The sequence below is a fragment of the Petaurus breviceps genome, unplaced genomic scaffold (genome assembly GCF_028583685.1).
Source record: "Petaurus breviceps papuanus isolate PSGF00001 unplaced genomic scaffold, PetGlider_PUasm1.0 37, whole genome shotgun sequence".
In the NCBI taxonomy this organism is placed as follows: Eukaryota; Metazoa; Chordata; class Mammalia; order Diprotodontia; family Petauridae; genus Petaurus; species Petaurus breviceps.
Window position 1 is genome coordinate 93,384,448 of NW_027186296.1, and position 22,599 is coordinate 93,407,046.

The 22,599-nt window shown below is 39.3% G+C and overlaps 1 protein-coding gene across 1 annotated transcript in view; it reads right to left on the reverse strand.

The window, feature by feature from the left end:
* HSPA12A (heat shock protein family A (Hsp70) member 12A) overlaps positions 1–22,599 on the reverse strand; it is a 98,699-nt gene that overhangs the window by 15,197 nt on the left and 60,903 nt on the right. The window contains exons 4-6 of the mRNA XM_069099037.1: positions 20,025–20,211; positions 16,802–16,906; positions 14,291–14,407 (exon numbers count right to left, since the gene is read on the reverse strand). Coding sequence (XP_068955138.1) covers positions 14,291–14,407; positions 16,802–16,906; positions 20,025–20,211 — 409 coding nt within the window. The remainder of the gene's footprint in view (positions 1–14,290; positions 14,408–16,801; positions 16,907–20,024; positions 20,212–22,599) is intronic.

Genomic DNA, 22,599 nt, shown 5'->3' on the forward strand with positions numbered 1-22,599 from the left:
GTAACTGCATGCTTTTTCCCCAAGCTGGTTTCTTTGGAAATTCCTCAGAAAGCCTCCACAGTGCGGATTCAGGATTCGGGATTCCGGTGGCTCTGATTCAGGGTCCTGTGCCAGGCTGAGATGTCAGAAATGTCAGGCTGCTCTAGAGGAACATCAGACAGACACATACCACATACACCTTCTTTTTTGTTCCTTCATGCCTTGGAGTTTATATAGAGCGTGCAAAAGATTTTGTGCAGGACACCCTTGTGTTCTTTTAATCTATGAATTTAAAGAGTCCCAAGTGGAGCAAGGAGGGAATTTATAAGTGCAGATGGAGTTCAAAAGTAGATAAATAACTTTTGTACTGTAATGATTTTTGAAAATTCATAAGGTCATAGCTTTATAGCAGCAAGAGCCTTAGAGGTGATAGAGTCCAGTTTCCTAACCTTACAGATAATAAATAGCTAGCATTCATATAGCACTTTAAGATTTATGAAGTACTTTACAAATATTACTTTATTTTATTTACACAATTTTATTTATCATCCTCATTTTATAGCTGAGGAAACTGAGGCAGAAATTAAGTGACTTGCCCAGGGTCAAAAAGCTAGTAAGTACATGAGTCAGGATCTGGACTTAGGTTTTGTGCAACCCCAGGTCTGGTGCTCTATCTACTGTACCAGCTAGATGCCTATAGGATATGGAGAAACTGAGGCCCAGGGAGGTTAATAAACTTGCCCAAAGTAATCTAGACACTAAGTAGCCCAGTGGAGAACCAAAGGTAGACCATTCATTTCCAACAAATTCTGAGGGCACAATCTGCATTCTTTTGTTGCAACAAGGGGATCTTCTTTGTCTTGAATACTAACGGGGAAAAAAAAGGGACCTGGGAAGTTATCAACTAAATCTTGGAAATTTTTTTTAGTTCAGACATTTTTCTTGTAATGGATTTTGACCTGTCATCCCCAGAACTTCAATGGAAAAGAGTATTTGACCTTTCCATGCCAGTAATGAGATATGAGCTCCATAAAGAAGAAACACATCTGAAATATCACAATTATTTGAAGAGCCTTATGGGGAATGGCTGGATGGAATAAGCATTTATATACTGTGTGCCAAGCACTATGCCAAGTTCTTTACAAATATTACTCTCATTTGATCCACAAAACAACCCTTGGCTTAAAGGGAACAGTTCATAACTACTGTTTAAGCAGAGGTATTTTCAATTAAATAATTTCCCCCCTTGATCACACAGTCAAGTAATCATTTATTTTTCACATTCTGCTGTAGCATGTGGACTAAGGACTTTCTGCCTAAAATGCATTTTACTTCCACTTTGTAAGAATTATTAAGAGTCATCTGTCCATTCTTTTTTTTTTTTTAAAGCAACTGGGGTTAAGTAACTTGCTCAAGGTTACACGGCCAGTTATTTCTGGGCGTGGTGCTGAGTATCTGAGCCCAGATTTGATCCCCAGGTCATCCCGACACTGGAGCCGGTGCTCTTACTTGCTGTGCTACCTGGTCGCCCCTCATCTGTCCATTCTTAAAGCAAATACAGGGGCTTCAAGGTCTGCCTGTAACAATCAATCTCTCTCTCTCTCTCTCTCTCTCTCTCTCTCTCTCTCTCTCTCTCTCTGTGTGTTTCCCTTTGTCTCTGTCTTCCTCCCTCTTTTTTGCTCTCTCTGCTTCTCTGGCTTTCTCCCTCCCTCCTTCCCTCCCTCCCCTATTAGTACCCAAACATAGACCAAAGCTTTCTAATTGATGCTGTTAGCAGAAGTAATTTGGTTGAAAGCCTGTCGGTGATGAGAAAAATGGATTGGGCCAGTCATTTGTTTGTTTGTTTTCACTGTTGACCATCCTAAACTGCTCCCATTCATGCCATTCCAACTTCTGAGAAAAGGACCCAAGAATGATCAAGCTCTGTTTTAGGCCAAGGGAAGTTTAATGGATCCTTTTCATAAGCTACAAACAGAAGGAAAATTCCTATAAACTATTTGAAGCTCAAAAGGAGAAATTTAATTCTATGTTTTCCTTCATGTGAGTTCAAATTTTTAAGAGTCCTGCATAAATAGAATTCAAAGAGAAAGGCACTGGGAAGTCACTTCATATAAAAATACTCTTGCCCCACGAGAAAGAATGCCTAGAATTGCAGATGTAAAGTACGTGTGTGTGTGTGTGTGTGTGTGTGTGTGTGTGTGTTTACTGTGTCGAGATGCATCTGGTCCATTCTTCTGCTTTCATTTCCAATAGAAATGGGCAGCTAGGTAGTACAGTGAATAGAGCACCAGCACTGGAGTCAAGAGGACCTGAGTTCAAATCTGGCCTCAGACACTTGACTCAATTACTAGCCATGTGACTTTGGGCAAATCACTTACCCCTAATTGCCCTCCAAAAAAAAAAGCAAAAAAAAAAATATTTCCAATAGAAATCCAAGTTTAAAAACTATTTTTTGTTGGAATTTGCCTATGTCACCTCTATGCTCTCAGACAGAAGGTGTGTTCATTTTAATGCCCAGTACCAGCTGTATAGGGAAAAAAAGATCCTAAAACAGAAAAGAAAAATTCATCATGGTAGTTTCGGGATGGAAATATGCCCTAGTGACATCTAACTCCATTTGCACTAATTCTATGATCAATAGACAATTTTCCAGTCCATAATTTGCTTACCTAAATGGGCCTACCCACACAGAGAGCTCACTATGTAAAAATGTCCAGGACTAGTTATCTTGTCAGGTATATCATACATTATAAACTAGGGGTTCTGGTTTATAAATCAGTCTCTTTGGAGTTCGTTCATTAATATGAATTGGTTCTCCAACACCTAATCATCCCTGAACTAATAAACTATAAGATATAGCATAAAGTATAAAATATAATTTCTGAACCCACAAAGCTGTTATTGTTCAAACATTCAGCTGTATATGACTCCTTTTTTTTCTTCTGCTTTTTGGAGGGGGGGAAGGCAGGGAAAATGAGGTTATTAAGTGACTTGCCCAAGGTCACATGGCTAGTTTTTGTGTTAAGTGTCTGAGGTCAGACTTGAACTCAGGTCCCCCTGACTCCAGGGCCAGTGCTCTATTCACTGCACCACCTCGCTGCCCATTTCTATCTGACTCCTTCTGACCCTGTATCATGGCATGCCAATGATATGCATGGTTTTCTTGACAAAGATACTGGAGTAATTTGTCATTTCTTTATCTAGTAGATTAAAGCAAGTGGCATTTAAGTGACTTGTCCCAGGTCATACAGCTAGTAAGTGTCTGATGCTGCATTTGAATTCAGGTTTTATCCACTGAGCCACCTAGCTGTCCCCACAAAGCTGTGAACCCACAAAAGGTACAGAAACCTCATGAGACTCAGATCAAGCAGAGACTGATGCTTTTACCCTCTGCCCCTATTTATTTTTAACTGTAGCACAGTTACTGCATTATAATTAGAGTCTTTCTCTTCTTGTATGGTTTCCTTCAACAGATATGAAAACTAGGCCCCTTGTATCACAGCTCTTCTTATATTTTAGCTATCTCTTCATAAGATTACAGAAAGCTTACTCATGAAACCTCCCCCCTTACATCCCAAACTTTCCATCCTTTAAATAACAGTTCTTCAAAAGGTCTTCAGGTATCCTGGAGCACTGAAATTTGGACAACTACTTCTATCTGGATGTCTCGTCTATTTTAAGACAAAGATTTTCATGCCAGGAAAATAATGTCTCCATGATTACTGAATATTCATAGGGTATCTGGTACTGCCCTTGAGTGAAAGGGCATAAAATTCAAAATCACAGAGTTAAGGAAAAAAAAAAAGTAGATTTTTAAATATGGGGATATATCTGTCTGCCTTAGATCCTTAGGTATAACCACATCAGGACTGTCTCTATCTTCATTCTCAATGTTTTGTTGTTGCAGAGTCATTTCAGTCATTCCTGACTGTGACCCCTTTTGGGGTTTTCTTGGCAAAGACAGTGGAAAGGTTTGCCACTACAGCTCCAGTTCATTTTACAGATGAGGAAACTGAGGCAAACAAGGTTAAGCGACTTACCCAGGCTCACACACCTAGGAAGAGCCTGAGGTCAGATTTGAACTCAGGAAGATGAGTCTCCCTGCTTTCTAGCCGAATGTTCTTTGCTGCCTAGCTGCCCACTCAACATTTTACTCCAGTCTAAATGGTCTGAGACTCTTACCCCCTAGGAAGACAAAAATCTCCAGCACTCTCATGTAAATTAACTGTGATCCTGAAGTACATAAGACACTGAAACAATTAAGATAAACACAGTAAACAAAAACAGTGTCTCAATTATCTAGACAAGGATTATAGATAAGACAGGGCCTAGAAGCACATGGCAGATACTTAATAAACTGACAATGGTAGCAGTGAGATACTGAGGAGTTGATGAAACTGGAAAATCTCTTTGTAACTAATGCTGGGAAGAAGAGTAAAACCTCACATGAATTCTCTCTGGGGCATTATTAACAGGGATAAAGTTGTCAAGAAAATCACTAATTAGGCTTTATCCTTCACCTTCCTCCCTCCCTCTGTTGCACCGCCCCTCCCCACCATTCCCCTGCCTCACCAAGACCAGTGGAAAAGCAGCGTGGCATGGTGGATGGAAAGAGTCTGGATTCAGAGTTCCAGGGCCTACCTTTGAATCCCATGCTATTTATTACTTTGGTGCCTTGAGGCAAAGTCACTTCTCTCTGGGATACAGTTTTCTCTTTTATAAAATGAAAATTTTGCACTAGCTCTAAATCCATAATCTGGTATAACTCCAAGCTCAAGGTTCTCTTTATTGATAGGATCCCATTTATTAAGTGCTTAGCACAGTGCCTAGTACACAGCAGGCGCTTAATATATGTGTATTACCTAATTAACTAACACAACCAAATAAGCATTTCTGAAAGGTTATTGTAGCACCAGCTCCTAACAAACAGGTAATAGTCTTAGGATACAGAATAACGAACATTTTCAGACAAGATCAATGCAGGAATTTGTTTTGTCTATGCATAAATTTTACAAAAGTTCCTTCCTTCCTTCCCTCTTTCCTTCCTTCCTTCCTTCCTCTCTTTCTTTCCTTTGTTTCTTTCATTCTTTTTTTCTCTCATTCATTCATTCTCTTTCTTTCCTTCTTTCTTTCTTCCTTTCTTTTTGAAATTGGAAGAGGGGAGGTGGAGGGACAAAAACATAAATGCTTGTTAATTTAAAAAGATCATAGCAGTGGGTGGATAAGAAAAGAATTTTTAATGACTTTACAAATACAGACTATTACATTAATGCTAGATAACCAGAAGTGAACATCCATCACCTGGATCCCTGTTAGAAAGCAGAGAGCTGGACGAAAAAACAGAGCTCTTCTTCTGCTCCCTCCACAATGAATGTGAATCACACTCTCAGAATAAGTGGTCTGTACTGGAAAGCGATCCGATCCGCCAGTGGAATCAGAGGTCCTGGGTTTGAATCAAGCCACTTATAACCCTGGGCAGGTCACTTAATTTCCCTGGGCCTCAGGGTTTTTATGTGTAAAATTAAACAGGGGCGTGGGGGAGAGTGGACTAGTTGTACTCTGAGTGGTTAGACAGAACCCTGGGCCTGAAGTCAGGAAGACCTGAGTTCAAACTGAGGCTCAAACACTTACTAATTGTATAACCTTAAACAAATCACTTAACCTCTGATTTTTCCTCATTTTCCTCAACTATAAACAGCAACTAATTCACAAGGTAGTTGTGAGAATCAAATGATGACACTTGAAGAGTCCTTAGCACCGTGACTAAAATATTTGTTTTAATTTTTCAGTTGTTACTCACTCTGCATGACCCCATTTGACGTTTGGCAAGGATACTGGAGTGGTTTGCCATTTTCTTCTTCAGCTCATTTTACATATGAGGAAACTGAGGCAAACAGGGTCAAATGACTTGCCCAGGGTCATAAGTGTCTGAGGCCAGATTTGAAGGAAAATGAATCTTCCTTACTCCAGGTCCAGCTCTCTATTCGCTGTACCACCCAGCTGTCCCTGACTAGAATACAGTAGGTGCTTAATAAATGCTTATTGCCTTCCCTTTCAACACTCTCCCCCTTCAAGCTCCAGACTTAGAATATATGATCTACCCTTCTGTGCTTTGGGCAGTCATGCTTCTCATCAGTACGGCAGGTTTTGTTTATTACTCTGGATGGCCCCAAGCCAGCAGCCAAAAAATCACCATCTGTGTTGCATCAACTATGATTCCTATTATCCCCACTTTGTGCTATCAAAAGACCCCCTAGCATCCCCTTCCTCAAAAAGACACACTGTCTCCTTTGAAAATAGATGACTAAAGGATGTCAAGCTAAGCATACAAGAATATAGATTACTCTTGTGACTTTGCAAGTCCTAGAACATAAACCTATCACAGAGGATGACAGCCAATGTATCCGGGAGAAGGAAAGTAAAGACAAATCAAGGCAAACCGTGCCTGGAGAGTAACCCCTCCCTAGCAAGTTGTCTGTCTTCCTTTATATGTTAAATTAGAGGTGCTAGACAAGGATGATAATGGTAACCCGCAGAACCCAACTTGACAGTCCTAAGTGTGAGATGCAGAATGATATCATACAGTGAGATGAAAATAAATCATATATAGTTTGCTAAGAGACCAAGATCCACATGTGGAAAACAAATAGAATGTTTGAGAAATGGGTCTGTCAGAAGGAAAGGCAAAACAAAATAAAACATCAGGCCAACTAACAGCTGCAAGTGAAATCAAACTATGCCTTGATTTGCATATTAACTGAAATGATAAGTAGGAACTCAAAGTTGTGATTGGTGAAAAATTTGTGTTGGAACTGTATTGAATGATCATTGACACAAACTATCAGCTGGAATTTCTCCCTCCTTTTCTCCCCACTGAAGCCTAAGTAAAACAAACAAACAAATGAAAATGAGAGGATTCAAAGCCAGCTAAGAAAATTCACACACCACAAGATTCAGCATTGGTCTTAAAAGGTTGTAGCAACACCCTAAGAAGTCTGTGATCAGCATGTCCCTTTTCCAACTATTCCTTCCTCCATTTGGAGAACAGGAACTCTGGCAAATTTCAGTAAAAAATTCACAACAGCCGTGGATTGTCTCAGTCAGAAAAAGCTACTTAGTTCCTGATGTGTGAAAGAAGGTCAAACTTTTTAAGAACCACAAACAGCCAAGGGAAAAAAATACAACAAAGTATGTCCCATTACCGCATTTTCAGGCCAGTTCAAAACATCTGCATGTGCTCAGGAGGACTACATGGGAAATGTTTTGCAAAATGAATGAAGTATAAGAAAGGACATTTTGTTGTCTGAGGTGGAGGGATTGTGCAATCTCAGAGGTGGAAGGAAGCAGAGACTGAAAGAGGTTGGGTGATTGTCCCAGGTCACATATGGATATCTAGTAAATGTCTGAGGCAGGATTTGAACTGGGGCTTCCTGACTCCAAGCCCAGAGCTCTACACCCCCTGGTAACAATGGAATACTACTGTCTGAGCAGAGAATCCAAGCAGTTCTTAAAAATACACTAGAGGAGAAAGGAAGAGAAAAAAAGAAGAAAAAAGAGAAGAAAAGAGTTTTCTCTGTTTAACTCTTAATTAGGTTCCTGCCCTTTCCTTCTTCCCTACCCCTTTGGAATTTCATATTATTAGTTGTTCATATTTTTAAATTGTTCATAATTTCATATTATTTGTTGGTTCTTTTTTTTGGGGGGGGGGCCTGGGGCGGGGGGGGTGGGCGGGGGGTGGTGGGATGGGATAGGGCTTCAGGATAACAATTTACATTTCTAAGGCACGTGAAGACATAACAAAGTGCTTCCCTCACCATGACCCAGTGATTTAGAGGAAACCGAATTCCCTAAGATGAAGGGTCATGCCCATGGCTACAGAGCTGGGGTTTTGGAGTTGGGAATACCCAGAATTTCTGACTCCAGGTTTCATCTTCTTTCGACTATACCACCCTGCTTCTAGTCATAGCTTCTACTTATGGAGTATTTTGAGTTTCACAAAGTACTTTTCTCCCAGCATCCTACATGAGGTAAGTAACACAAGTTCCATTTTCTCCATTGTCTATAGACCCAAAGAAAAGGAGGAAATACAAGACCATCAACAGATGATAAAATACAGAGGAGCCATTAAGCATTCCATTGAAAAACACAATGTGAGGAAAAGTGCACTGCTTCAGGATAAACATTCATGCATTTTCATCAGCTCCACAAAGGTCTTAAAATGACCACAGGAGACCCAACACAGAAATATCCAGTTGTGTGTGTTTGACTCAAACTAGTGTCAGTGTAGGCTGATGTTAGTCATTATTGTTGTGTTATTGTTTTTAATCACCGCCACTCTACAAATTCTCTGCAGAACCTAAGAACTCCACAGAGATGACCCAGTGACTCTTACAAACTGAAGGTGTCTGAACCAAAAATGTGCTGCCACATGTTTGACTCCTTCAGAAATCTGGGGCAACAAAAAATGACACTTTAGTAGTTTTCAAAACTTTTTTTTTTTTTTTGCTATTCATGAGTTCCAATTTGCAAAGGAGTAATGTAGGTGGGGAAGTGACATTTCAAGAAAGACAAGGCAATATTTACAAAGACTGATCCACTCCCTTCTCTATTTCCCTAAGACCTGCAAACTACCACAGATTTACCAGTAAATCAATGACAGTTAATGTGTCTACAACTGAGGAAAAAAAAAATAAAACAACCCTGCCAGAAGCCAGCAGCCAAGGTTAAGTGTTAGGCTGGCATGTTTTCGAGCTATAAAAAAGGACTGCATTAGCACAAATTCTGTTCTCCCAATATGTTAATTTTTTTTTCCTCTGCAGCTAATTCAAAAAGGAAGGCTGATGTAAAACGTGTCTGTATGGTAGATGAGATCACTGTACAAAGAGGAATCACTAATCCCCATTCTCTACAATGCCATTCATTGAAAAGGAGACCGACAGCTAGGGATTGTCTGAACATTCTGTAATGGACTGGACTCACACATAGAAAGTATTTTAGGTCACAATGCTATTTTTTTTTACTGGAGATATGTCTTGATGGCATCTTAGCATAATAGGAGCTGGCTCCCAGATTTAAGTCTTTAAGAGCCTTAAATGGTGATTTGTTTTTCTCTTTCCTTCTAGCTTCCTATACTACAATAAAGTATACTATAGTACATATAATAGAAAATATTCTCGAAGGGGCTGGGGAATCCTCATGAGTTTTTAGACACAGAATTAATTCATTCCATATCTGGGCCCTTCACCTCAGAGGGTGAAAACTGAATCCATCTAACTTGATAGGGCTAGGCCAAGAACCCGCATTCTGACTCTGCCACAGAGGGTGGTCTAACATTGGGTAAGCTGCTTTTCCTCCCTATATCTGGTTTTTCTTGATCTGTAAAGTAATTAGGCTAAATGATTTCTAAGGTTTAAAACATAAGAATCATTTAATAAGTTATTTTGTTTAACTGATGGAAAAAGGATGGAGGAATGAACAATTTCCAAATCACATACTCAGTTTAAGGACATTTCTTTGGCATTGAAGTCAGGTAGAGGTGATGCTTTAAAAGCAGCACATCGGAAGAACCATCTGTTCCAAAGCAGAATGTTCTAGTAGGGACTTCCTATCTTTAAAATGAAGTACTTCATTTGGCCAGGACAGAAAATGGCCTCTCATAGCCAAGTTTTCACCATAACATGGAATCTAAAAGCTCAGCCAACACCAAGGTCAGCCTGTACCTAACCAAGAATCCCTTTAAAAACCTGACAATTGTCGGGTTTTTACCTTTGCTTGAAGACCTCCAGTGAAGGGAAACTCCTTTCCTTCCAAGGCAGTGTGTATCACTTTTTGATAGCTCTAAACTTTCAGAAGTTTGTTTTTTTTCCTCTGGGGCGACTAGGTGGTGCAGTGAATAGAGCACCAGCCCTGGATTCAGGAGGACATGAGTTCAAATCTGGCCTCAGACACTTAACACAAAAACTAGCCATGTGACCTTGGGCAAGTCACTTAACCCCAATTGCCCTCCCAAAAAAAAAAAGCCAAAAAAGAAGTTTTTTTCTCCTTATGTCAGCCTAAATCTGCTTCTCTGCAGCTTCTTTGCAGTTGTTCTTAGAATAAGCCCAGTGAGTCTTTCACATGTTAGCCCTTCAATTTATGGATCACATCCATCCCATACCTCCTCATTTCCAGGCTTATCATCCCCACATCCTTCAATTGTGAATGAAGTTGCAGGTCTTCAGTTCCCTTTTTCCCCTGGTCACTATCTTCTGGTCATGCTCCAACCTTTCTAGGCCTTTCCTAAAATGTGTTGTCCAGAATGGTACACTTACTCCTGATCTCCATTTATGCGTGACCAGGGCAGAATGTAGCAATACTATTATCTGTCTTGTTCTGGACCCTGTCTCTAATGTAGCCTAGGATAGTTCTGCCTCAATTGGCTACCATATCATCATGTATACAAATAGTGAGCTTGCAGTCCACATCTCAGATCTTTTTCAGAGCTAACTGACACCAAGCCTCCTTTTCATTTCTCTGGGTTTCTGAAGTTGATTCTTATAATAAAGTATAGTACTTTATTACTTTAAAATTTCAGCTTATTCAAATCAAACCATCATTCTAGCCTGTTACTAACTTTTGGTGGGGAAGACCCTCAGGGTTCCTGGCCAGAACAGAAATAATTATTATTCACACTCACTGAGCCAACAAAACCCAGACAGAGGCTTGGGTTAGGACTTATTATTGGCCAATCAGGGAGAGCCAGAATGACTTGGGTTTAAGGCATACTCAAGTAGCTCCATTTGAATCCAAATGGGCCTTACCAAAGCCTGGTTTTTCCAGAGCTCAGTTTCAAGAAATCCACTTTCCTTTGGACAGAGTACCCAGATGTATGTAAATGGAAATTGTCCCTATGTGGACAGAGGAAGGAAGGAGAGATGGAAAGAAGGAAGGAAGGAAGGAAGGAAGGAAGGAAGGAAGGAAGGAAGGAAGGAAGGAAGGAAGGAAGGAAGGAAGAAAGGGAGGGAGGGAGGGATTTGCAAGTGAATTGGATTTAAGTGAGGCAGGGCTATGCAAAGTCACCAGTCTCACTCTCTCCTCCCATCTGGGTCCAGTGGCAAGATATAGATCAGGGCAACAATAGAGTTTGGCCCTGTTAAGCTACAGTCTTTCTCAAGTCTCAGTTTGTCTGAGGTGATTAAAGCTAGGTAAGAAATAAGATGGTCTCTTTTACCTAGTCAAAAAACATCTGGGAAGGGAAGACCCTCAGGTTTTCTGGCCAGAACAAAAACAATCGCTATTTGCACTCACTCTTAACCAACAAAGCTCAAATAAAGACCAACAGAGGCTTGAGCCTCCCAGATAGATTTTTTTTTTCCAGTGGGTAAAATAGGCTATCTTTTGCTTCATTTTTTACCTAGCTTTAATCACTAAACAGATGTTGCCTTAAACAGACGTAGGAAAGACCTTAGCTTAAAAAGGCTAAGGTCTCCCACTGCATCTGGGGCCATCTCTAAGTCATCCTAATCTATATCTTGCCACTGGACCCTGATGGCTCCAGAGGAAAGAGTGAGGCTGGTGACTTTGCATAGCTCTTCCTCACTTAAATCCAATTCACTTGTAAGTCATGACATCACCTTTCCAATGTCATTGGTCCTCTTCAAAAACAAAGGACAAACAACAATTTTTGGTATCCAGACTGTTAGCAATAATCCCTCACAATTTTCTGTCATCTGCACACCTGACAAGCAAATCATCTCTGACTTCTTCCTAGTCATTTACTAAAAGATGTTTAACAGTGCAGGGCCAGGTACATATCCTCTGAATGTTTCATCAGAGGTGTCCTTCTAAGGTGACCTTGAACTACTGATGAGAACTCTTTGGGGCTTGGTCATTCAATCACTTCCAAATCCACCAACCCATCTCATCATCTTTTCTTTCCATCTCACCCATATGCACAGCATGCAAGGATGTATCACTGATTCATGATGAGCTGCTCACCCTCAGGAAGGACTCTGAGTCCAGCTCTGTCTTTTTGCTCATTCAGTTAAGTATCTCACCTGCTCCTGTACAATAAATGAAAGAGACACTAATTTTGCTCATAGCAAAGTGGCATTCACTTTCATGTCATTCTTGATATACTTTTTTCAGAAGGCATACTGATGGGATGTAAGTCTAATCTAACCTACCAAAAAAAATCCAAAAAGCAATTTTTATGGAGCTTTTTTCCATTCTTGAATCAAAACAGACATTCAACTATCTGTGCATCTCCACAGAGCAGAAAAACTGTATAGCACTTGCTCGTGATTCTACTGTGCACAGTGGCCTGGAACTCAGTCTAAAAAAGACATGCTGAGGAAACGTTATGAATCGAGGGAGTGTTTACTGTATTTTTCTGTAACATTTGATTTTATTCTTCAGGTACTATTCTCTACTTGCATATAATAGATGTGAATTTCTTAGAGCAGGAGTTCTTAATCTGAGATTTTGATTTTTAAAAAATATTTTTGATAAATGTTTTTCAATTAGTTTCCCTTGGAATCCTATGCATTTTACCATATACATTTAAAAACATCATTCTGAGGAGAGGTTCATAGACTTCACCAGACTGCCAAAGGTGTCCAAAATAACAAAAAAAGGTTAAGAACCCCTGCCTTCGGGGGATCCTTGATACTAGTTTGTTTTCCTCTCTGTAATGGCATTCTCACTAGGGCTACCACATCTGGGAGGCTCTGCCAGTTTCCTTCCAGATGCTTCTATTGTGTTTGGTTTCCTGTTTCTGTTCACTCTAGACCCCACAAAACACCCTCTGAAGCTCTCTCTGTAGGAGACAATGTACTTTTCCAGGACTATTGTCCGGAGATAACTTAGTGGGAAAAACAGGCACTTAACCCATCTGTTCTTGCCTAATTCACCAGGGCTGAAAATGGGAAATGACATTTTTTACTGGCTAAAGTCTACAGTTGCCTCATAAGCTGGAAAATGAAAGTCAGAAGGATGACTTTTGTTTCCTGTGATTTCTACTGTCACTTTCTCAGATAGCTATTTCCTGATTATCCCAGTTCATCAACCACTGCTATTTCACATACTAGAAAGCTTCACTGGGCTCAAGATCTCAAATGGCCATGACAACTGCAAGACTGGAATTAACAAAAGGGGGCAAAGTAACTCATTCAAAAACATGCCCAGAATCTAAAGTCCTGAGCTAAATAATGAAAATTAAGAGTGTTTTAAAAAGCACACTTTCAATCCTAACCTTCAACTGACCATGTTAATAACATTATGATGACAAAGATTATTAGTACCTGGAATACTCTCCCTTCTTACCTCTGCCTCCTGGATTCCTTCAAGTCCCAGCTGAAATCCCATCCTTTATGAGAAAGCTTTCCTGATTGTCCTTGTTTCCAATGTTTTCCCTCTGTTGATTATTTCCAATTTATCCCGTATATATCTTGTTTGTGACAGATGCTTGCATGTTGTCTCCCCCATTAAAGTGTGAGCTCCTTGAGAGCAGGGACTGTCTTTTCGTTTTTTTTTTTTTTGGGGGGGGTCCTTTTTGAAGGTGGGAAGCCAAGGCAAATTGGAGTTAAGTGACTTAGCCAAAGTCACACAGTTACTAAGTGTCAAGTGTCTGAGGTCAAATTTTAACTTGGATCCTCCTGACTCTAGGGCAGGTGTTCTATTCACTGCGCCACCTAGCTGCCCCTGTCTTTTACTTTATTTTTGTATCCTCAACATTTAGCACAGCTCCTGGCCCATAGTAGGTGTTAATAAATATTCATTGACTGACATGCTATGTTAGATGCCCTATCATCTCCCACATCAATCTATTTAGACTGCTTTTGCTGTTTTACTTTTATTTTTATCCTTAGGTCTCACCATCCAGATGTTCCTGTTTCACCAGTCTTGTTTACAACTGGAACCCATCTAATCAGCCTGATATAGAAATTCTAAAACTCTCATTTCAGAATTTTGTTGTCAAAGCATATATGGTGAAACATGACCAAGATGATGGATACAGCTAAAAATTAAAGTTAAAAATAGCCACACACAACAAAAACATTGAAGTATGAATTCTTTTCTGTTGTGCCCAATGGTTCAATTGCTAACCTTCTCACATCACCGAAAGTAGCTCAGAAAGCATTCAATTCTCCTTTTCCCTTAAGAAAAGATGATTTAGTACAATGGTCTTTGAAGACGTCTAGATTTCAGGAGATGACATATTGTGTTTTAGATCCCTGCTCTAGGGAAAAGCTATGATTGCTGATTATAATGACACCATTTCCAGGATCTGACTTCTCTTTCTCCCTTCCTTCTTCTCACCCTACTAACTCACCTGGTAGGCAGCTTGTCTCATGAACTGCTTGGCAGGCTGTTTCCAAATAGCAGGCACTGTGATGACCCATCTGACATCAGAATTTTCAAACTCAGAGCCTGCCTGATCACTCAGCTCCTAAACCAAAAGGAAACAGTAATAGAAAAATGAACAAAAGTCATCTCTCAAAAATATGTTTCTTTGGACTACTATAATCTGAGCTTTCCTGCCATGTGGACTCATGCTGCTCTATTTTTCAGCCTAGCCTGAACCTAGCATTAATAACAGCACCAAAGGCTGATGGTGAGATTTCATTATTTTTGGCAGGATGGGACTCAGCAAGGTTAAAATTCATGCCATTCAACAATATGCCAAGATTTCCTGACAGAAAGGAGAAAGATGGGGGAGTGGGGATGGGAGTGGGTAGATCGTTAAACAAAGAAGAAAAATAGACTTCTCTAGATATCTTCACAGTATGACCTAGGTGCCATCTCCCACATCAAGTCTATTCTGATCTCCATGTCAATAGCACTTTCTCCCTCCTGAAATGACCTTGTATTAATTTGTATGTTTTTGTATTTCCCCAATAAAACGCAAGCTCCATGACATCAGGAATATTTTGGTTTTATCTTTTTATCTCCAAAGTTTACCACAGAGTTTTGTACATCTTTATGCCATTAATTGAACTTTTGGTTAAGATAATTAAGGTGGTCTGGCTAATCATTTGTATTTTGACAGAAATCCAAAAGCATGCACCATTTTGATAAAAATTCTCATGTTGGACAAGTCATGCCCATCAGTTTCATTAAAAGCTATGGCTGCGATGGTTCTTAGATGTGTTTTGTTGCTATTTATGTAGACATACTAACATTGAACCCAAACACATATTAGCTTATCTCTTCAGTCAAGTTTGTATTTGGCTTCTAGTTGCTAAAAAGTACATTTCAAATGATTAATGAGCTGGCAAATATTTATTTTCCTGACAAGTATTTCATATTACCCACTAGTCTGAATAGTTATCTTGTGCTTAATACACCCTCCCACTGAACTAATTTACTCGTAATGCTTGGCATTTACCATTCCTTCCCCCTAAAAAAACATTCTGAATATGTCTGCATTGGGCTAATATGCAGCTGTAGTTAAGTTCTTTGTTTTGTAAAATTTTCCTTTTTTAAAGCCTGCTCAGTGTTTTAAAATCAGGTGAAACATGTGACATGTTTTGGGACTGGATCCAAGAAAAATGTTATTACCTTATGTGCTATATAAAACTCTAGTTAAACATGAGTTTATGGTTGTGAACAGATTTTTCTTAAGTTTCAAGGAAAACATTTTAGAAATGCCTTTTGTTGGTGTTTTGTGATCATTCAGATGTTATACAATTTGGAAAAAAAAAATCTTGATTGAGCAATTATGTGGCTTACTATCAAATTGCCAGTCATAATTTGGGCTATAATTTTCTACATAGAAAACATAAATTCTCTGGTTTTTTATTTTTATTTTATTTATTCTATCTGGATATTGTAAATGCTGACCCAAGCCTATGTTGGTTACTGTTCAATCATCCTCCGAGCCAATGAATAACTTTGTTTCTAAATGTTCAGTCATGCCAAACATAGTCTGCCCTCTTGCTGGACTAACTTCTCTGGGCTTAAATTTCCTTAACTTTAAAATGAAAGAGGTAGGCTAGATGATCTCAGATATTCCTGTTTGCCAATTCTAATACTAGGTTCTATGATTAATATGAATTTCCAGACGAACTAGATTTGTTTCTTGGAAGATTACATAAGCTTTCCTACCTCCAAGCTTTTGTTTGCACTGTTCCTTCTGCACAGCGTAAGACATGCTCTCTATTCAAATCCTACTTTTCTTTCTAGGCCTAGTCCAAATATCCACAGTCTTCCATAATCAATCCAATTAGGAATGATATAACCCTTATGAAATACTTTTTTTGAATTATTGTTATTTGTGTGTGTGCCTTAAACTCTTCTACTGGACTATAAGCTGCTTAAAGAAAGGTCATGTCTGATTTATTTTTATTTTTCTGCATAACTCTTAGCACAGGATCTTGCATAGTAATTACCCTACAAATGTTTCTTGGATTAACGCAATATTTAAAATATACTTTCCTATTATCTCCTGTCCTCTCATCTCCTGGGTTTCCAAGTCTCCTGCCACTCCTTTGTATACTACAGCAATTCTCTCCTTTAGGATAAATCATCACAGGATCTGAAATTCATGCACCAACCACTTTCATCAGTCCTTAGATGGAAAGGAAGTAGCTTGAGGTAGTTAAATTCCTCTTGGAATATTAGCAAAATGATTCACAATGGATAAAGCCCTTAATCTTAACATAAGAGAAAACACTTAGAACTGATTGGAACATTTCGGTATTCTAAACTGGCATAGAGTTCTTTCAAAAGATGACATGATTAATCTCAAGCACAGCTACTTCTAATCTTTAACTTATTTCAGGCCAGCATGTACTTTCCTCACAAATACCCTGTGATAGACTAAACTAGCAGTCAGTCCTACCTTCAATGCTTGTTCCTTAAAGTACTGCAAGGCATAAGCAAAGATTTCAAGTGCTTTGATTTTCTTCCCATTTGCTGCTGTCAGATCTGTCTCCATGGTGAGATTCTAGAAAAAGAGAAGGACTATTTTCATTGAAAAAATGACATAAAAGAAATATCTGCCTTTTGAGTGTTACAAAATTTATTCTACATGATAAAAACCTCTAAATTTAAAGAAATGAGATGAGGGAATTCAGGCTATGTTCCCCCCCGCCCCCCGTCTTGAGGGAATAGATCAAAACGCTAATGTTTATCTTGACTATTTTCAAAAAAGTGGATATTCTTTTGTCATTTTTTTCTGCTTTTTTTTTTTGGACGGGGTAAGGTACAGCAATTGGAGTTAAATGACTTGCCCAAGGACACATGGCTAGTTTTGTGTTAAGTGTCTGAGGTCAGAGTTGAACTCAGGTCCTCCTGACTCCAGGGCTGGTGCTCTATTCACTGTGCCACCTAGCTACCCTAAAAGTCGATATTCTTTACACTGTGGCTTGGGAGCCCCTTGTAGCTCCCTTTTCCTGGTGGCTTTTAGTGATTTGGGTATGCCTATTCTGATTATTTTTATGCCCATTTTTTTTTTTGGAGGTAGAAAAGATAATATAGAGGATTCATGTTTCCAGTAGGGACTGGATTCTCTGACCTTTGAGGCACCTCACCACTTTAAGATTCATAATCCTATGACATAAATCCATGACGGAGGATTAGGAAGAAGAATTTAAGAATGAGCACCAAAAAAAGAGATGTCTTGAAAGGCAGCAATAGTAACATTTTAACAACAACAACAAAAAATCTACATGATACAATTATGTCTTCCAGTTATATGCCATTTTGAAATGTGAATGCACATGCAATCTTCACACTTAATGCAACTTGCTTCAGCTCTTGGGAAAATCCCAGGGGGTAAGGGGTGGAGACTGGACGGGGAGAACAATAATCCTTAATAATGCAAATATGCTAGTTTATGCCTTCTGTATGGACATGAGATTTCCATTCATACTGAGTGACAAATTCAGGAACTGAAATAAAAAAAGCAGTTATTTTAAGGCTTGAAGCTGTGTAATTTGTTGAGAGCCCAGGGGTAAAAGTAGCATCACTTTCCCTGCCAGAGCACTAGAGCAACAGGAAGCATTATTAAGTCATAGGAAGCTTTGTGGCGCTTAAAAGGCTTTGTATCAAATAATGGGGGTGGACAATGGTCATTAAAAAATGATGGTGAAATTCCTTGGAGGATAGGAGTGGAGGGAAACAAAAGAAAGCAGAAATCCCACTTAACAAATGGACCTGTTATGGCTGATAAAATCAGTGGGGATTCATGATTGATTCGAGCTTTCTAATTAATGTTTGCCATTCATGTTTGAAAGAACCTTCAATGACTGGCATCCCACATGGGCTAGAGTGTTACACATTATACCCCAAGCTACATACAGCATCATATCATCACCTCCTACACTGAACTGAAGTAGTTAATTTCCTGATCACTTGAGTCTTTGTGTTTTTAGAATCACCATTTTCAACTTTGGTTAGGGTGGGAGGGAACAAGATTGTGATGTCCTCTCATTGACTGAATTCCCTGACACCCAGAGAAATCGTTTTTCACACACTCTAGGTAGAACAGGAAGGGGTTCTTACAAAATAGCTAGTTTTTTAAAAATGAAGAAATTGAGGTCCAGAGAGTTCAAGACTTATCTAAAATCACACAGGTAGCTAAGCAGTAGTTCTGGATTCAACTCAGGACTCTGAAACCAAATTAGCCTAAATGACTGATTCCTTTAATTGCCTTATGCAACTGCTTTCCACAATTCTCACCACCCTGATGTACACACCTGAAAATGTTAACAATATTATTAAAGACCAAATACAGACTTAGGTGTTCAAGTGTGCTTAGAGATCATCTATCTGTCATCATTCATTACAAAGCCCAGATTCCCTCAATATTAGAATTAACAATCCTATGTTCACCATTTCCATTTCTGTTCAAATAATAAGACCAATGGCTCATCTCACTGAGTTTTGGACCTTCTAATTTGCAATTTATTGTCATATGGAATCCAGGCACTTAGTCATATAATCCACTGCCTGTCATCTTTTTTACATGACCCAACCAACATCTTCTCCCACAATAAATTTCCTCTGTTGAATTTCAAATAAATGTATTCTATACAAGTGAATGAAGATTAAACTGGAGGTGAGCATTTTTTTCTTCTGTGCTGCTTTTTTTTTTTAAAGCAATTGGGGTTAAGTAACTTGCTCAAGGTTACACAGTCAGTTATTTTTGTGTGGGTGCCGAGTATCTGAGGCCAGAACCAATCCCGGGTCTCCCAGAGCCAGGGCCGACACTCTTACTCACTGCACCACCTGGCCGCCCCATAAAAATCTCCTGTATTTTTGCCTTTTTTTTGGAGGGCAGTTGGGGTTAAGTGACTTGCTCAAAGTCACACCGCTAGTAAGTGTGTCAAGTGTCTGAGGCCATATTTGAACTCAGGTCCTCCTGACTCCAGGGCTGGCGCTCTATTCACTGCGCCACCTAGTTGCCCCATTCTGTGCTGCTGTTTAAGAAAACTGGATTCAGGGGCGGCCAGGTAGCACAGCAAGTAAGAGCACCGGCTCCAGTGTTGAGAAGACCTGGGGATCGAATCCCCGGCTCAGACACTTAGCACCCACCCAGAAACACCTGGCCATGTAACCTTGAGCAAGTTACTTAACCCAACTGCTTAGGGGTGGCCAGGTGGCTCAGCGAGTAAGAGCACCGGTTCCAGTGTTGGGACAACCTGGAGATCGAATCCCGGACTCAGACACTCAGCACCACACCCAGAAATAACTGGCCGTGTAACCTTGAGCAAGTTACTTAACCCCAATTGCTTAAAAAAAAAAAGAAAGAAAACTGGATTGATAGGGGCGGCTAGGTGGTGCAGTGAGTAGTGCCAGCCCTGGCGTCAGGAGGACCTGAGTTCAGATCTGGCCTCAGACACTTAACACACACAAAAAAAACTAGCCGTGTAACCTTGGGCAAGTTACTTAACCCCAATTGCCCTCCAAAAAAGGCGAAAAAAAAATAAAAGAAAAAAAAGAAAACTGGATTCATTATTGGTTGAGAACTACTGTTTGAAAGGCCCATAGGCCCTCTCCCTCTTCTTTGTTTTCATTAACTATTATTAATTCTAGTGCATGAAAGAGCTATTATTACTTACACCAGTGGTATGCAGTTTCATCTTGAATTTTTCCAAGTAAAGCCACTGCCTGGCCTCATTTGGATCCAGATCATGATAAAAATCTCTGGCTGCATAGCCAAAACTATGAAATTTCCTTTCCGGAGTCAGTAAGATGGTGGTTGGTGTCTTCTGATTAGATACACCAGGATCTCCACCTTCCCACCGCCTAGGAAATAAAGGAAGATATATTTTAAGAATTTGGCCATCATGTTTAATAACCACACCTTCAAAAAAAAGGATAATTTTTGTCAACTGGATTCTCATTACTATGGGCTACTGCTAGATGTCTAAGTTCGTCTGCTACTTTGGGTAAAAATTAAAATAAGGGGAGGTGATTCGCAAACACTGCATAATGTAGGTCAGATCTATGAGTCTCTATTCTGAAGAGCAGGGACCATGCCTTATTACAGCTAGAAGCAATAGTCCAACTCCCTTACTTTACAAATGGAGTAACAGAAGACTAAAGAAATGGAGTCATTTCCCAAAAGTTACACATCTTACTAGCTGTATGACTTTGTAGGTAGTTAGATCTAATAGCAAGACTGGACCTAAAATTCACAATTTCTCACTCCCAAGCCAATGCTCTCTCACTATATAAATCCCTTTTTTCCTTAGGTTTCATCAGTCTATAAGTGCTAATGACATACATGTTAATGTGATTTGAAGCTTTTATTCCCACAAATAGCTCAGAGCATCCAGTAGCTGCTCAATACAAGGTTTTTAATCAAATGTTTGTCCCTAATTCTATCATTTCAATGATTCAAGAGTGTCCATACTAAGCATACCTATTAAGTTGGAGGAACTGGGGATACCAAGGTACTAAAACAAAATAGTTCTGCCCTAAAGGAACTTCCATCCTGCCTACTTCCCAAGTGATATGCTTTCTGCTAGGAATATTCAGGAACATCAAAGTGAATTTAATAAAAGTTCAATTAATTTAAGGAAGCCCTAAAGAATGAGGCCAGCAATATCTATAGACAAACATTATTTAAGCTCTTTATATGTCGTTCATTCCATAATTCCAGAGCCTTAGTATTAGAAGAAACCTCAAAACTCATTTAATCCAACTCATACCTGAACAAAAATATCTCTGCACAATACCTAAGGAAGCATTAATCCAACTTTTTGCTTAAAGGCCTCTAATGAGGGGAACACAACTTTCTTCTGAGGAAGTCTATGCCACTTTTTGAATGATTAATTCTTGGAAAATTTTCCCTTACATTGAGCCTAAAATTGCCATTCTGTACTTATCTCTTATTACTAGTTTTGTTCCCTCAGGTCACACAAAATAAGTCTAATCCTTTTTCTGCACTACAGCTATCAAATGCCTTAATACAACTATCACATTCCCTGCAAGACGTCTCTCCTCCAGGCTAAATACCCCTAGTTTCTGCAAACGATTCCCACATAATTTGACAAACATTTGTTGAAATTGAACCAATCCTTTTATTTTTAAATTTTTTTTGCTTTTTGGAAGGCAATTTGGGGTTGTGACTTGCCCAAGGTCACACGGCTAGTTTTTGTGTTAAGTGTCTGAGGTCGGATTTGAACTCAGGTCCTCCTGACTCCAGGGCCAGTGCTCTATTCACTGCACCACCTAGCCGCCCCAGAACTGATCCTTTTAAAAATGGTGATAAACAAATGTCACTCTTTGTAGTTTATCCAAAGCCTACAACTTATTAAGACAACTTTCAATGAATGTCCCAGACAAAAAAATCTTTTTAGCTTTAGAGGTTAACATGGTAATATGCCATTTAGCTTACATGCTGGTGTGAGAAGTTGGGTGCATCTGACTGAAGCATTCATTGTATATTTATGATACAATGCAATGCAGTAGGGGAGGCTGCTGGTTTTTCTTATGCTGTTACCATAAATTATTTGGCTCTCTGTATGAAAGCATATGCATTTCCTCAGATGGAATGTAATTAGGAAGCAACCCAGAGAAAATGCATGAGACCAGGCTGCAAGAGCAAGACATGGGAAAAGGTAAACTCTGTTTGGACCGTTACTGCTTTTGTTTCATTCTTAGCAAGGGCCAGCCGTAGATCGACAACAATCTGCCCCCATTTTCTCTCTGCCTTCCCACCTACAATTCTTTCCCTGCCCTAATTTTCCTAAAGCATTTTGTCTGGCTCTCTTCTCTGACCCATAACATCTTGGATTTTATTTAACTTACCTGTGCGTGAGAGACATTCCTCACACAATCAGCAAAGTTCACTGACATCAGGGACTATGTCATTTTTAGAACCTAGCACTGCCTACCTAGTGATTACTTAGTAAATGCTTATTAAATAAAATGTTTGCAAATGACTAGTCCTGTTTCTCTTCTTTTAGATGCTTTTTTTTCTACATTAATAAACATTACATCCATTCTCCAGTCCTTTTTGCATCAACTGAATACTAGCTGCACAAAATGGCACTGAATATTCTCGCTTTTAACTTTATTATTCAATATGTTGATTATATAAATATTTCTTGCTAGAATAAAATTCAGTAATGGACTGACCTCCAATGACAATGGATCTAGAAAAATAACATTGGGGAGCCAAAAATA